The following is a 17,566-nucleotide window of genomic DNA, read 5'->3' on the forward strand; positions in this document are numbered from 1 at the left end:
TTCAAATAGAAAAAAAAGTATGGTTACAAAAGAGAAGAGGCCATCTAACCCATTTAACCCAGTGGTAGTTAAGTCACCCAAGAATCTCACCCAGCTATTTCTTGAAAGAAGCCAGGGATTTAGCTACAATATAGCTCCATACTCTTCTAACACTTTGCATAAAGAAATGTCACTGCTTCACTGTGAAGGTTTCACAATTCAGTTGTCTGGCAAGCCCAACTAAGTTTCTAGGCTGTTTTTTGTGCTTCCACCTTTTTTCTGAAAGTGCTGGAGATATGTCATATGGATATATGGTTAAGAAGTTAATCCAGTATTAAAGGGTTCTAAATAGTGCTGAAATAATCCAAAATCACCTCACACCACAGACCAGGATAATCAAGGTCCAATGAAAGTTTGTGGAACAGAACATCTATTGGTTATGCAATCTTCAACTCAAATGTTGTCATGCTCGAACATGATCACAAAATAACTTTCTGCTGTACCATTATCTTAACATATACTGTGAGTATATTTATTTTAATCCTTGGTGGTTTGGCATTTTCATAGCTGGTTGTACAATGTAGAAAATCTGTAGTGAACCTAGGATATGATTACCTGTAGAAAGCAGGTAAGCAGAAAGCATAGTTTCTTAAATATTTGTATGCATGCTCTCCAGCTACAGGGTGCACAAGCAATGTCAAATAATAATGTTCTGTGGGCTTATTGAAGTACAAAAGAGAAAATCAGAAAGGAATTTCAAAGAAGAGAAAGCAACAACTGGAAGCTTATTAAATGAGACATTTATTGAAGACTGGTTGTTAATGTTATTTACACTAACAGTGCTTAAAAGGTTACAGTTTTGAAACAGACTCTCTCGGTTGCACATCTTTCTGACCATAAATGTTTCAGAAGTGCTCATGGCACTTTCTATCTGAATGAATAACTATGAGAACCATTAGAAGATAAATAACAGTTAATGCTAAACAATCCTACACTTTTTTTGGCAAAGTGCTGTATTATTCCAGTTAACTAAAGCAAATTTAACACTTGGTGAGAAACGCCACGTTTAACAAAAACACTTTTAACAAAAAATCAAAAGGCCAAAGATTTGCTACATTTGTGTATAAAAGCTGTACAGAGTAAGTGGCTCACAGAAAAAGCTTTTGTGCATAGTTAATCTGCTATCATTTGTCTCATCCTTTTGGACAGTTCAAGTTCTTCATTAATGCATTGTCATACTGTTAACCTGGAAGGCACAAAGTCCACAACAAAATTAAAGGCAAAAAACAAAATCCCTGTTACAAAATACATAAATAAGTCATATGAAAAACACAAAAAGGCTCCTTCCAATATAGCACATCAGACTGAAGATTTCAAATTCATTCTCCCAATCTTTGTTTCTATTTACCATATGCTGTAACAAACTGAGTTCTGCGAATGGACGTATTGGATCAATTCTAAAATAAAACACCACTGTACTAAAACATTGACTACTTCACATATTAAAACATGCAGAACAAGAAAAAAATATATAAAGCAAATGTATCAGAAGCTGTACATTTGATAACAACCGAGTTAGTAGGCAAATACCTGAAAGTGAAATATCAGTAATGTTTAAAAGGATAAGAGACTTTTCAAATGACCTAATTTCCTGTTTACAGAGATTCTGTTTCAAGGTATGCCATCCTTGCATTAGGAAATCTAAATGCAGAAACATTAGAAAATATAGGCCTACTGTAGAATTCAAGTGGTATTCTACTTTTTGGTTTAGAAATACAGTTCAGAAATTATATTCATTAAAAGAAACAGTAATTTCACAAAAAAGATTAATCTATACATCTTAACTGTGGAAAATTATGTACAGTATGTATGTTGAATTACATATACATTAATTATATCATAGCAAAACAAGCAAATTTATGCAACCTGTTCGCTAATCCTAATTTTAAAAGTTAAAGGAGGCTGAGCAAGAAAGTACAGTCAGTCCTTCACAGTCCTCAAGCCAGCTAGCAATGTTTCATTTATACTCAAAGATACACATATTTGTAGGTCTACAACAATTCCACATGGCAATATCATACACTTACACTGATATATTTGGAAGGTTTATATACAAAGACAATGAACTGCTAATCAAGTAATCCTTATCTTATTAAAGTGTAAAGTGAACCGTTCTGACCCTGAGAATTATATTGCAAATTTAGAACAAATATTCTGAAAGATACAATTAAACGCTTCTTTAAGAAAAGTTTTCGCATTTATGTAGTCTAGCTCTACACAATCATGCATATACACACACTAATATAATACGAATACCTCATTCATACATATCATCCTCTCATATATCAACTTCATACTGATATGTAATGTTTTTTAATTTGTTTTAAAAATATTTCTGGAAGATATTTTATTATTCTAAATATACTTCAGTTAAAGTCCACTATTAAAACAAAGTGTTTAGTTATAGCAAAATCCAGCATTTCACTATATTCACAAATAGTGTGAAAGTGTTCTTTTATAAAAGTGAGAGGCTCAGCTATTGGGGTATGATCTAAAAGCTGGCACTTGACAGCGAAACATTTTGAAGTAATAATTTACACATATATATAACCATGCCATCTCATTTCTGAGTTGTTACATTTTTAAACACGTTTGGTGCCATTTTTATTTTTGTGAACCCAACAAACTTTTTGCAGCAATTCCCGAAAACATAACCTGTGTAAGATCTCCAAGCTTGACTCACTGCAACAACCAATTTCTCGAAGAGTTCAGGTAAATCTTTGCAGAGGACACAGAAAAAAAAAAAAAACAGATAACGAAAGAACAAATGGAAACAAAACTACGGTTTATGCCTGTTTAAATTGTGTTTCACAAACATTTCGGCACCACTAAGATCACTAAGGCATCTTTATTGTGTATTTTATTGTTTCTAGATGCCCTCTGCTTTTTTGTAAGCGGTGCCTTTCAGCTGTAAGAAAAGCCAGATGGTGTCAGTCACATTGAGTGGCACATTTTTTTTTTAAGAACACCAAGAGGCAACAAACAGCTCAAAATGTCTTTCAGGCATTTCAACTTAAAACATGGCGCAAAGTATAGTGATCCACAGCATCGGCTTTAAATGACTTGACTCTTATCTGTGTGAAAGACATACCAAAAATATGGTTACAGAAAACACAAATATGGGAAAGACAAAGTTCAGTAGTTAAACTGCCTCTGAGTAGGCTGGTGAACGAAAACCGCACTGCTTTTGACCTGTCGAGAGCCACCATCCCTGACCAGGTTGTGACGGCGCAAGGTGTTGCGGGATAAGTGTTGCTTTTCTGCATTGTCCTTGGTACGCTGAGAAAGCCGGACATATTTAGCTTGTTCAAAGAGACCGGTGTGGGCACTGAGTGCAGCTGCATAGCAGCCAATATGCTGACCAGTTCTATTCTGTGGTTCCATCCTGCAAAGAAAGAAAGAAAGAAAGACACAGGAGATCCAGAAACTGGTTAACTGGTTCATTATAGCACTAACAGTACCAACAACAATAAAAGAATGAAATCCTACATCCCCACAATCCTCACCCATTCAAACCAGCTCCAGGCCCAGCTAAAACCCTGCCAAAGACTGATTATAGAACCAAATGTCTAGATTTTAAAAGATATGCAAAATAATATTGACTTTGAATTGATTTATCTACCAAGTGTTTCACACAGATTGAGCACAAAATATTTTTTAATATAAACAGAATAATTCAGTTTAAAAAAAATGGTTGCAGTCCATTATTTTTTACATGTTCACACCTGCCATCTCTAAAAGGCTAAAAGACTGAGATCCTGTTGTTAAATATATGAAGGCATAACCTTGTCAAGCACACAGATCTGTGTGGATGTGAAAGTGGCTGATGCTGAAAAATAAAATCTCGATTGTGAAGCCCTATTTAGTGGGAAATTCACAAACTGAATTTATTGTAAGGACTTTGAGAAACACATTCCTTTATTGCCTCTTACGAAACAGGAATGCATCTTAAGACGACCATTATACACTCAACAAGAGCCTCTCAAACATTATGTTTTATAAATACTGATATCTACAGACCGCCAAGGGGTGTGCACTGAACAACTAGAATTACTGGGTGCAGTCTTTCAGTATATAATTTTCAGTCACAGGACTCTCACTGCAATAATAAACTGCAGGTGATACAACTGAGAACAGGAGGAGTGCACTGTCCTAATTGAAAGTTTTAATTTCCACTTGTACTCTCTGGTTCACGACTCACTGTTAAGTTGATTCTGTCAATATTTCTGAGGATTTTGAATGTATGAATCAATATATTGAATATCATCGTCTCTGTTCAACAATAAAAAAAATAACTTTATTCAGAACCTGTCCCTGTAGGACATTTGTTTTTGCCAAGAATAAACACTGTTGCCATGCTTCAATACTATTCCAGAGCAGCAACGTTCTTTTTATGACACGAACGCATACTTGAAAAACTAAAAGCATTTTGTTTGACAATTAGCTTACCTGGAAATATTGTGCGTGATCTACTGCTATGTGACAACACTATTAATAGAAATATTAAATAGGCCTATACTTAGTACAGAACTTAACAAGTAGCTAAATCAACATAATCAGTTAGTATTAACCACTAATAACAGAGCTACCTTACCTGTTGAAGGACTGATCCCTAGACCTTCGGGCTGTGTCCTTCAGGGTGTTGTGCAGGTTGTGCACTGCATAGACAGACATGCTGGGGTGCTCAATGAGCAGGTTCTCCATGGGACTAGTCTCCAGCAGTACAGGGGCCTGTCCCCCTGCTGTGAAGCAGGGTGGAGGGGTGATGAACCAGCTCTCTTCTAGAGTGCATGGATTCAGCTGGAGGAAACCAGTGTCCACCAGTTCTCTGGTGGAAGCCAGAGAGGAGATAGAGGAGAACAGTGCTGGGCTATCAAGGCTAGAATCTTCCTGAGCACAGACCACACTTTCTCCTTCTCTGCAGGTGTTAGTACAAGTGTCTGAAGAGGAAACAGGATAAAACCAAAAGTCATGAAGATGGGTGGGTTGAACCAGACAAAACAAAACAATGAAAAAGCATGTATGAATGAACTTTGAATTATTGCAGTAAATGTAACCAATGGCAAAGGTAAAATGTGTTGGCTGCAACAAAATCCTGTATAAAAACACACAATAAAATAAAATGTAGGCAGGAAAGAGGAAAAAAAAGTGTTTTAAAATCCTGTAGTTATTGCACTGTGAAAAGTGTCTGACACATGTTTGAGAAATTATGGAAAAGCTATGATTTCTACAGAATCTTTATCACTGTACTGATGTGTGGCCCATAGAAATGTAAGAATTAAGTTCCAAGCCAAGACAAGAAACTTGTGTAATCCGTAATGCTGAGGATCAAAAACATGAATTTAATATTTTTGGTACATCATAAGATGTTTGGACCATTTAAATCTCAGCAAGGAAAAAGGATGAAGAAGATGAAGAAGAAAATAATTATTTAAATTACAAAAATGTGTTTATTGCAAATTAGTCAGAATTTACATATTCATTACATTTTGCCTTAAACAGAGTGCAGTACTACTTTCAAAAAGTTCAACATGTAGCCTAGGCAAATTGTTGGGTAATACTATAGTCTGGCAATACTTTGTACTGAATAATCCTCAGGATAACCATCGCTCTCTTGTTGGCTCTAAATATTCTGTTAATCTCAAATAGCAGGTAAGATCCCCAAGTGTTTCATTTTGCGTTTTCATCCCTATTATTACCTCTCTATCATGCTACACAGGGCCCTCCCCCAAAAGCCCAAAACGATTAAACTGAGAGCTGACATGACTCACTGTCCACCTTTATACAATAATTACAACAAAGTACAGAGGTGACACCCTACAGAGTACAAAACAAGGCTGAGCAGGAAATACAGCTTTTCTAGGTAAAGAGAAATGATGGCACTGTGTAACATGGTTGATATTACATACGCCCTACGATGTGCTTTCTTTTTAGCTTGCAGGGTGGAAATTATCCATTAGTCTGTCAAATAAAACAAAACAGGGCAACCAAGATGCCACTCTCTGCACTTGAAGAATTCACAGTGGTATAAAAAAAAAGAGATAAAGCTGGAAACTTAAAAAGTTAGAGATTATTTAACAGCACTAACAGAACACTAGTAATGTTAAGTCTCCTCTGGTGTGTACTGCCACTGTCCTTAAAAGCAAATCTCCCATACTGTCATTTGCAAATGTAACAAATTTCAGTGAAGCATTGTGCACAGCTTTCTCTGTGCTTTATAAACCACCTATGTTTTGCAATTTCTGATAATTATAATAGCAGGTCATCTCCTAGGGCAGTATACACCAATGCAAACGAATGTCTTACCTAAATAATCAACAAGAATCCATTCATCATCATCCTCTTTTTCACTGAACTCAGGTGCTCGCTTACAGCTGCTTCCATCTTCAGCAACGTCTCCAAAGAGGATACTGGTGAACCTCTGGAACATCGTTTAGGAGGAAACCTAGGCTGTGGTTGCAGTTTTCCCTCACAATGCCACCAAGCGGAATCTCCTGGGTTAGCTATTTGGGCTGCTCAGGCTGGCAACTGGAAAGGTACTAAAGTGCATGGGTATACAATTTCATCTCAGCGAAGCCAGGTGATGAAGCCAGGTGAAGTTCACAGTTCGGCCCTCATGTGCAAAGCCCTGCACACACAAAAAATACACATATTTTACATAGAAGAAAGTTAAAATGGCTTTTGTAGAACACATTACCTTAACAATATTGCTTTGAGCACTTACTGCCTAATAGAATGAATACAGTATATCAGTCTAGAATGCTTCCAGATGTTTGACTAAATACCTTCAGATCTTGTATTAAAGAATGAGGAAGCTCGGTTTGAACCAAAAGACAAAGGAACAGGGCAAGGCTGAGAACAATGGTTAAGACCACCCTCACCAACCTTTATTCAAAACAAAGAATAGTGGTGTTCAGATCTATTTAGTTCAAAACACTACAGCTGGCCCTCAGATACAGGTTCTACAGATCTGCAACAAAGCTGTAATTTGGAAGAGACATACAGCCATTTTTGGCAAACACCCAGACTACTTGCAGTTTAGTTAGCAATGACTTAAATTCTTAGCAACAGAAGAACCGGGAGTTTGCAGCTTGCAACTCAACATGTTTTTATTCGCTATCTTCTCCACAGTAATCTCAATTCTGCACAGGTACACAACACCACACTTAACACCAAATTTAGAGGAGTATTTTTTTTTTATTTTAAAGGACATGCTTATCTAACTTGAACTACCATGGGACTGCACAACAAGCAGAGATATACCATTAAAAAAACATTAAACAAACTACTGTGAATATTTTGGAAAACCCACAACACTGTAGGTGTACTTAATTAAAAGTAAATCCTACTTGTAAATACACAAAGTGAATGCCACTGAATGCTGGGCACAAAACAAGAAGTACTTCTTTACATAATGGGTTTGAAGGTGTGCAGAATGAATTGCCCATTCATATTGTGAATACCTGAGAGCAATTAGTAGAATTCTTGTTAATATACTTGCAAGTTACTACCAAGATGTTGGCCTGTCTTTGTCTATAATCTTCTTCTTTGCTCAATTTTCCTATTCAAACTACTAGTGTGATGATTGTCAGGAAGAGAGAGGATAATCTTGTTCATTAGATGTTATCTATAATAGAAATAAAAACAGGTTACAGCCGAGTTACAGTCATAGCTGTACAGTACTAGAGTTACAGCTGAATTGCACCTTTTGGCTGAAATAAATTACACATAAAATGTACTAAGCATAATCACATTAACACTGTAAACTGTATACATGTATAGTTTTTACTATGTTCAAGATCAAATAATGTTAATGCTTGGTGAATTTGAAAGAGAAAGCTGATATTTTAAGAAGTCATGAAGTCAGTGTTTGATGCTAAGTGAACATGTTGCGCACACAGCTTTTTCGTTTTCAATTAAAGGTAACAATGGTCTTTAATTGTTGTAAAACAAATATCTAAAAGGCTTACAGTCTATGTATACATTTCCAAAAGTAAACAGATTAAAAATAAACACGAAAGAACAGTTTGTCTCTTCTATTGCCCGTATGTGTTTACATAACAGTTCCGGGAAACAAGCAAACTTAATAAATAACTAATACTCCCACCCCTATGAAGAAATGCATAATGACTAAATTCGAAATGTTTTGGTGGTCCGTCTGCCTGTAGTAGCCAAGTGAGAAATAGACCTTATGTTCTTGGCGGCTGTCCAAAAGGTATTCCCCTTATCTCTGCAGAAAAACAGCTGTACATTTTACTGGTGCAAATGGGCCTTTGTTGCCGAGACTGGCAGTGAAGACTGTGAATCTCTGTAAAATGCCAGTGTTTAATTCCCTGCACCTGTTCACCAACAGTAAACTGTCTTTGCATTTTTTTTCTCTCGTATTACAGCAGTGCTTTCAACCTATATGCGAGAACCTACAAACATGTCGATATGAAAGAATTGTTTGCATTTCAGTATTGACAATAAATTATTTTACATCGTACATCTTAGAAAGCCTGCTTACATAGTCCAAAACTATGTTAAGATCATTTATTTTTCATACTAGTGCCCTGGGTACTCATTATATACTGTATATAAAATTTCAATGCCGCCTGGCGACATCCATTTGCAGAACTGTTTCAGTTTTGTAAAACGGTACATTTTTAGATGAACTGTTCATAGTGCAGTAAATCAAATCTTACAACTCAGGCGCGTTAATTTTACTGTTACGAATCTAAATTTATTTTGTGAAGCTCGAAATTTACCGTGGTTTTAGAAGGGTGGTGACAATTTGGTAAATGACCAAAATGGCACAGGTGGCTGACTTCTAGTCACATACAGACAACAATAACGCAAACACAGCACACCAAAGACGACACAGCCAAAACCCCAACCATACGCTCTCCGAGTAAATCATATCGATTTAACTTCACCAAACCTGATCTAAGCTTTCTGCAGAATCGAGTTGTTCACTTTAACGCTGTAATCAAAGGACAGTATTGAACCACGATACACCGAAACACGGAGACCTGTAGAATCAGCGATTAAGAGGTAGATCGCAATAAAAACACGCAAAATACGTGTTTTCCTGTTTAACCACAAGGCGTTCGTAACGCTACAGAGGATTATACAAATGTTATGGCATTAAATAACGTGTGTCTAGCAATCCGGGATTAGACCTGAACCATCTGCACAGTTAAATCGCCCGAGTCTTGTTAGTTGGGTCCGAGGTTGTAATTATTTTTGACTCTTCGCAGCCTCAACAGAAAAGCCACAAAGGTTCTCTCAGGTCATGTGTTTAAAAACAGCTCACAGCCAAAATGTGCAACTTTCTACCAGAGGAGGGCTGTCGGGTCTCAGAAAGACAAAAAAGTAACCCAACACCATAGGGCGGACTACGACTGTAGAAGTGGTCAAACGCTGTCAACTCGTCTCTATTACATAAGAAATATCAATAAACCTTACTACCGCTACAACAAACTTTCTCACAGTCGTAAAAAACACTCTCGTAACTAATATAGTGATGAAGACTCGTCGCTTAAAACAACACTCATTCGCATCACAAAATGCAGTAATTGACAAAAGTCTTAACTTGAATTTAACACGAAACACCTGGTCAGTACAGTGACTATCATTCAGGCCAACTGGCTGCGACGCTGCTTCTCTGGCCCGCACTTTTGATTCTTGTTCGGACATGTTTCTGCTTGTGGATCACCGAAGAGCAGAACTCACCTGCGGCTACAAATGCTGCCTTTGTAAACGAGATGAAACCGTGGAGAAAAGATTCGTAAGACTCTGAGGTAGAAAAGTAATCAGAAAAGGTATACTTGTATAAAAATAAAGTTTCTTCCTAGAAGAAATTCAATTTTCATGGACCCTTCGGCGGTATTCAAATCACTAACTTCCCTACTTCCCCCTTCCGAGGTCCCAACTGATCTCTTTGTTATTGTTGTGGAACATTAACAGCTGATCACCGCTGACGTCATGTCGGCCGGCCTATGGGAGGGTCTTTACTCCGTTGAAATTGGCCAATAAATGGTGAGCTGGTGCTCTGACAGCCTGTCACTAACGCACGTGATCTAAATCGGAGCCAGAGGCTTGTATAGATTGGATGTTTTTTCTTGAATAGTTAATAATGAATAGGACAACACAATGAAAGCACGAAGATCCTGTTAAGAGGAAAACTCTGAAGATGTGATGGTGACAAGTGACAGGAACGTCGAGGCAAAATAATTTGCCCACCTCTATAAACTATGTAAAACGATATATCAGATTTCTTCAATCTCATTTTTAGGTGAAATCATGATCTAACAATGCAACCTGATCTGCCTACAGTACGTTGTGTATTAACAATATTAATTTGCAACAAAATGTATTAAGATTTTGATATATGGATTGAAACACTGTCTGTGTTGTCTGTAGCATCTGTCCTCATGCGCAAGTTCCCCTTCCCCCTCCAAACTACATAGTTTGAATGCATTCCTTACCAGTCACCAAAGACGATATAACTTACATTATATAGGCTTACATTTATCCTTGACAAGTTTCCTTTCGATCTATTTGCCTATTGAAAAACAGATTGACTGAACTCTGCCAAATGCAATGACTTGTGCTGTTCAGAATGTTTTTGTTCTTAACTTGCAACGTGAAAGCAAATTTACTAGATACCATATCAGTAAGCCGTTGTTGCTGATGCTTGTTTTCAGGAATGGTGCAATGGGTTTGTGACCCTTTAATGTGTAAATTCACCAAATAAGTTTCAAGAACAAATTCTCATTTGCAGAATACATATTGGAATGAAGTTGAGGTTGTGCTAATTAAAATAATAATAATTGCTTACACTTATATAGCGCTTTTCTGGACACTCCACTCAAAGCGCTTTACAGGTAATGGGGACTCCCCTCCGCCGCCACCAATGTGCAGCATCCACCTGGATGATGCGACGGTAGCCATAGTGTGCCAGAACGCTCACCACACATCAGCTATTAGTGGGGAGGAGAGCAGAGTAATGTAGCCAATTCATAAAGGGGGATTATTAGGAGGCCAAGATTGGTAAGGACCAATGGGAAATATGGCCAGGGCGCCAGGGTTACACCCCTTTCTCTTTTCGAGAAACACCCTGGGATTTTGAATGACCACAGAGAGTCAGGACCTCGGTTTTACATCTCATCCGAAGGATGGTGCCTTTTTACAGTATAGTGTCCCCGTCACTATACTGGGGCATTAGGACCCACACGGACCGCAGGATGAGTGCCCCCTGCTGGCCCCACTTCCAGCAGCCGCCTTAGTTTTTCCTAGGAGGTTTCCCAGGCTCAGCCCTGCTTAGCTTCAGTGGGTTGCCAGTTGTGAGTTGCAGGGTGATACGGCTGCTGGCATATGATGTGTTGATAAAGGTACAGAGGCTGCATCCCAACCAGGATCTAAATCCACAGTCTTGCAGTGTTAAATCCAGAACCATAACCCCCACTTCAGAAGTAATGTTAATTTTAACAAGTCACATTTTTCTCTCATGTCTGTTAAATAAAATGATGTAATTTCCATTTAATTTATACCTTTCGACTATTGTGAGTAGGAGGTGCAATTGGGCACCTAATAGTAAAACTCCTGTTTCTCTAAGGAAAATATATCTTAAAAATAAATGACACTCCCCTTAATAATTATTGTAACAAGGAAAGATTTTGATCTTATTTTCTCAAAGCCCTCAATGGACATCACAAGACATAATATAGTAATGATTATTACAACTACTCTGTCACATGCAAAAAACAAAATATAAAAAAAGGCAGGGTGGTGGCTCTGTGGCTAAGGATCTGTGCCTGTAGCTGGAAGGTTGCTGGTTTTTTATCCCGCAGCCGGCAGAGGAATCCTACTCCATTGGGCCCCTGAACAAGGCCCTTAACCCCAGCTGGCCCAGGGGGGCTGTACAATGGCTGACCCTGCACTCTGACCCCAAGCTTCTCTCCCTGTCTGTGTGTCTGTGTCTCACGGAGAGCAAGCTGGGGTATGCGAAAAGATGAATTCCTAATGCAAGAAATTGTATAGGGCTAATGGTGTGATGTTATAAAAAAAGTGTGTGCATCCACACAACAGGAAGTAAATTACTAAGCTGGGTGCATATAGAAGTTATTTCTAACTAAAAAAGACAGGTACTTTCTAAACCTTCAAACTTAAAAAGGCCATGATTTCTCATGGTGTTACTGTGCATGTAAATGTTTTTGAAAGAAACAAATGATCTTTGCATTATTTGCTGAGGCTAGCATTTTTCCTGTGTACTGTATGTGAACTCATCGTTACTAATCCTGTTGAGCTACTACCATTACTAATTAAACTGAACTACAATCTGAACTATGTTATCAGAACACCCTGTATGTAGAATTGCATTTCTAGAACAACAAAGGTGATAAAAGAAAAAGTACAAGAGACGTGTATCATGGCTATGTAACTAATAAGAAAGTAATCTCTTTCTGGCAGTGGTTCAAGGACATAGTGATCCTCGGTCTGTATTTGAACATATGCTGCTTACTTGTAGGGATGCTGAGAGCTGCATATTAAGCTTAAATGCTTTCCACCCTTTAACAGCTAGGATCATGTGTACACTAAAGTGCTATTGGCCTTAGATGTCCTAGATCTCAGATACAATTCATGTTTAGAAAACATTGTTTGCCCTGCCATCATTATTGCCATTAACTTTCAGAATGATTGATCATGACAACTGGATAAAAAACATTATCAAATACTTTTTTTATGTAATAAAAAAGTAAACTAAACAAAATATAATGAAGTTATAAATTGTAATTACACAGCTAGTTATTTAAAAGTATAGTTTATGTTATAAATTGCAGAGGCTGTTAATTAATTATTTCTGATTACTTGCTCTACTTAATTATTATCGGTTGCAGCAGTCAGCGGGTTGGAATACTCGCCTTAGAAGCAACAGAAGCACCTTAGAAGAACGTAATTAAGTGACCTTTTTTAAGCATTAATGTGCTCATTTACAGTGACTGGTATCTAATTCTGTATCTTTTGGATTAATTTTTCCTCACATGTATATGGAATCACACAACAAAACAGATATACTGTAAATGCACTATACTTACATTGTGAACTTACCATGTTTCTGTTCCACCAAAGAATGAAATCTGAAACATTCATTTCCAATTTGCAGATGGGAGATTTATTGATGTGATGCAAAATGTTTCTGAAAGCACTCATAAAACTTTTCAGAGACATTTCTCAACAAAAACTATCGAACAGCAAGGCCGTTCAAAACAGGGGAGGAATAATCAACAGAGGAACAAAGAGGATATGCAGGGATTACTCAGTTCATATACTCTAAGTGTGCCATAGCTTTGCATGGTTTAAAAGTGTTAATACTATTCTATGTTAAGCCTTTGGATATTTGATTGAATTAAGTGATTATTAACTCATTCCTACTGATGAAACTGGAACTAGATTCCTATGTGGCCCTCAAAGACAGGAGCTGAGGATTTCTAGGATATCATTAATGTAAGCATGGTATACCATTAAAACTGTAATAATATGTAAGAAAAACTAAATAAAAACATTTAATTCTTTACATCTGCACAGAACAAAAATAGTGGGAGTGAGAATTACTAGAGTTTATACTATAGCTAATTACAGAATTACTGTATATGATGCCTTGTGTCTAGGTTAATAGTTCTTTGGACTTGATACAGTACAGTACATGCATCGAAGTTCATGCATTACTGGAAAAGAAAGTAAATGAAAAGGAAACCTAAGTTTTTCAAAAAAAAATCAGATGTTTTCAAAATCCCCCCAAAAAGCTGACAAAGTTGAGCCAATGCTCAACAATAAAACAAGGACCCAAGTGCATCAGTAGAAATCACAAGAAAATGCACTAAGGACTACAAATTGTGGGCATGACATTCATGACAATTCGTTTGGCAAAGAGCCAAGGGTATCTGGCACAAACTATCCCATCACACTGTTGAATCATGATTTCCTGATATCTTTCAAGAAACACATTCTACATGTTACGGTAACCAATACCAAATCTGAAACAACCTGTTTTCATTACTGTGATCTGGCACTCATCCAGTCTTTGTTTTACAGTATGTGCCACTAAGATTAAAAAAAAGGGTTTCACATTAGGAAGGATGAGCACAGCATAATATGTAGGCCATCTGTCAAAAAATAAAGGGAACTCTGGGCACTCTTTAAAATACATGACAACATTAGACTGGTCATTTACAGTAAGAAGTCATATGAACGTTTGTCTTGTAGCAAATGAAAGGTAATTGTTTATTTTTAAAGATGAATATGTATGTTCTGCATAGGAACAGACCTGCCTGAAGCCACTATTCAGTCATTACGGATTTTATTTATCCCTAACAACACTAAATAGATCATTTAAAATAAAAGCAAAGCTGGACGTTTCTGCAAAGGTTAATTATCACTTTCTGTGAAGAAATGAAAGATGCTGATTACCTATAGATTACCAAAGAAAAAAACTCTTTACCCAACTATATGTTTATTTATTGCCCCTAATGTGTGAAAGGTCATATTTTGGGAGCTCCTTAAATTTTAGCAGGGCCATTTCTGTGATCTCTGTGTATTGTTTATTGGAGAACCAAGCTGAAAACTTTGACTTCCATGAGAAAAGGCATTTATGTGGATGAATACCAAAATCAAACTGAAGTAAAATAAAAAATGGCTGACAGATTTTGGAACATGTTGCACAAGTAAATATTTGTCTATGATTATACATTTCAGTATATACATGTACCTTGGTTTCCAATGGGGAATGATGGTGCCAAAAAGCACATGAAGTGTTAGATCTTTAGAATCCTATTTATCCAATGGCTTTGTTTGTATTGTGCTCTCATGCCATGATTTACAAGGATGGGAAAGCCAGTCAGTCTTATGTGGCTTTGTGAGTGACAGGGATAGCCAGTGAATTAAAATTCAAAATAGAAGCAGTGCTTTCTAATGGCCTTTTGACCTTGCTAAACAAGGTGGAAAAGAGGTGGAAGGAGTTGTTTCAGTTTCCCATCAAAGTCAATACTGACCTTATTTTAGTTTAGGGAAGCTGTTGCATTATCCAAGAGTATGTTACAGCACTGTTTGTTTAACAAAAAGAAACAATGTCATCTCAGAGAATACATATTTTTTGAAGCCTGGAGAGGTGAAGCTAGTGAGAATAGGAAATCTCACCGACTGTCTTCTATACATATATTTCCTGCTGAAAGAATAAACCCAAGTTTAAAAAGGTTTCAAAACCATATACAACACAAACATGCCCTGAACCTGATTAATTAAAACTATGACAAAGTGTTTTGTTATGACATTCAGTAGGCAGCTCTTTTTCTGAGACTGTGATAACAGAAATGTTCTCAATACATTTGAATGTTACTTCATCTACTGTAGGTCACATTCAGTTGACAGTTCTTTGATTAGCATTTCACAAGATTTGTGAAGTGAATGCTTTACCTATGTATTGCTTGAGCATTAATTAAGACTAGAAAGACAATATGAATTGCATTGTAAACGCAGGGGACCAATTAACACAATTTGCTCTAAAAATCTCCAAGCAGGCAGTGTATTGTTGCTCTCACCTTTCCACTCAAACACTCGCTACTTGACCTGGAAAGGCTCTGGTTTGCACTTGGTGGACTCAAGGGAAACTACTCTCCTCTCTGTTGCCTTCACCGAGTTCCATCAGCCTCTTTCTGATCAGATACCTTCTTGATCTCTCAACCAGCTTCAAAACTGTGGATCACACTTGTCAGCACTTGGTGACCTTGAATTTCTGGCATCAACTGGTTCTGCTTCTACCCTGCTGATCACACATACAAAATCTCCGAGCGTGGCTCAATCTCTGCAACACTTTCAGACCTCTAGGGTATCTACAGCCTGGGCCCATTGATCTTTTCAAGTACTTTTTATGATGATGCTCAAATCTCTTTGAAAACTCAGGTCTTCTCCCATTTATCTGCCTGTATCAAATCCATCTACTCTAGGATGCACTTCTACCATCTTAAAGGCAACCTCTCAATGTCTGACCTCCTTTTCTTCAGTAAACCTCTTCACCGCTAACTTTTCTGACTACAACAACCTCTATCACGTCTTCTTTGAAAAATACCTTGGTATTCCTTTTCACCACTTGCTTTCCTTTTTCCATCTCATTTCTTTTCTGGCCCACATCTGCCTCTTCTTAAAGCAACCTCTTCATTACCAAGTATCTTATTAAGCTTTTAATCCTGTATTTTACTTCCATTTTGGGCTAGCTTTATTGTCCATTCATTAACGTATCTTGTTGCAAGAACATGATTGTTCCTTTTAATTACCTAACATAGATTTAGCATATTTTTTGTAAGATGTGGTGGATAAATGTATCTAGTAAGCAAATAAATAATACATAATAAAAAACAGAAAAGTCAGCTTCATAATATTTGCATTATATTATAGTACCACTGTTAAAGGACAGGAGTGACTGATTTTGTTTTGTCTTGAATGCGGTGATGGTGAGTCATTTAAGAAGTATTTCTTAACAAATTTGCAGTATGGTACATTCCAACCTCTCTGACATTACTGCCAAAAGAGAAGGGATCAAGGTCATTATTGAGTATTTATACAGAACAGAAAACTTTACTTTATTAACTCATATTGGAATGAAGAACATCTATTTCATTTTAGCTTGGCACTGTAGCTGTGCTCTTTTAAGAAACTGAACTTTGGCTTTCTTGAGGTGTTTCCTGTTCAATCACCTGTTCCATTTTCTCAGTGATTCTGTATGAGAACTGCAAATCATTTGCAAATAACAGCTTCTTGTTACATGCACCAGTATTTTGCATTACTTTAATGCACGGACTAAATACAAACTATACACAACATTAGTCAATTCTTTAGGCCCAATTTGGATCACTTACAGTTTAATGTGTTGTCTGTAACTGATATGTTGACATCTGCGTGTCGCATTAAATTAAGAGATTACATCTTGAAAACAGACTGGCGTACTTCCATAAATTATCAAACAAAATACTTCTTCATTCAGTTTAAAGCAAAACTGGTCACATTTAATTAAATTTTCCTTGATGTAATCCCTCATTGCTCTGGTCTCTGGTGCTGAGAGAGGTCAACCAGGTGGTGATTGCAGGCAAAAAATTAGTAGGACAATTGTAGTTGTGGTGCAGCGAGAGTGTCTGTGCCTTCTTTTTACTAAATACATACTGTACATGAGGATGTTGTTGTCAGGAACAGTTCTTTCCGGGCCCTATGCGGACAACACGATCCGAAAGGTGAAGAAACAATAGGGAAAAATATCATGCAGGAGTCGGTCAGGAGACAGGGGGGCGTGTCCATGCAGTGCTGGTGTCCGGGGGGAGTGAATCCAGGGCAAACAATCCAAGGGTAAATCCAGAGGGGGAATCCAAGACGGGAGGTTTAGTCCAAGACCAGGGGATCCATCCGAAGTAAAAACCAGAACCGGGTCGGGACCGGTGGGGCAGGGAATCAGGAGCAGGAAACTAAAACCATAATGGAGCCAGACGCAGCAGGACCCCGG

General features: G+C 37.4%; 1 protein-coding gene across 2 annotated transcripts; it reads right to left on the reverse strand.

Annotated features, from left to right (window-relative positions):
- Nucleotides 1-762: 762 nt before the first annotated feature.
- On the reverse strand, nt 763-9,960 carry tp53inp1 (tumor protein p53 inducible nuclear protein 1). Of its 2 annotated transcripts, XM_088929561.1 has the most exons (5): nt 9,754-9,958; nt 7,503-7,666; nt 6,346-6,667; nt 4,634-4,979; nt 763-3,424 (listed from the first exon to the last, which is right to left on the reverse strand). In XM_088929561.1, the coding sequence occupies exons 3-5, from the start codon at nt 6,467-6,469 to the stop codon at nt 3,175-3,177; spliced, it is 720 nt and encodes a 239-aa protein (XP_088785687.1). In that variant the 5' UTR covers nt 6,470-6,667; nt 7,503-7,666; nt 9,754-9,958; the 3' UTR covers nt 763-3,174. The 2 variants fall into 2 exon arrangements, with proteins under 2 accessions (XP_088785687.1, XP_088785686.1); XM_088929560.1 differs by lacking the exon at nt 7,503-7,666 and having other exon boundaries at nt 9,754-9,960.
- Between the last annotated feature and the right edge of the window lie 7,606 nt (nt 9,961-17,566).

Source organism: Atractosteus spatula, chromosome 12 (assembly GCF_055471065.1).
Source record: "Atractosteus spatula isolate fAtrSpa1 chromosome 12, fAtrSpa1.hap1, whole genome shotgun sequence".
In the NCBI taxonomy this organism is placed as follows: domain Eukaryota; kingdom Metazoa; phylum Chordata; class Actinopteri; order Semionotiformes; family Lepisosteidae; genus Atractosteus; species Atractosteus spatula.

Coding starts and splice junctions, on each gene's coding strand:
- tp53inp1 (XM_088929560.1), bottom strand. CDS start 6,469: ATGTTCCAGAGGTTCACCAGTATCCTCTTTGGAGACGTTGCTGAAGAT. Junction 4,980..6,345: donor GATTCTTGTTGATTATTTAG/GTAAGACATTCG, acceptor TTTCCTCTTCAG/ACACTTGTACTAACACCTGC. Junction 3,425..4,633: donor AGGGATCAGTCCTTCAACAG/GTAAGGTAGCTC, acceptor CTTTCTTTGCAG/GATGGAACCACAGAATAGAA.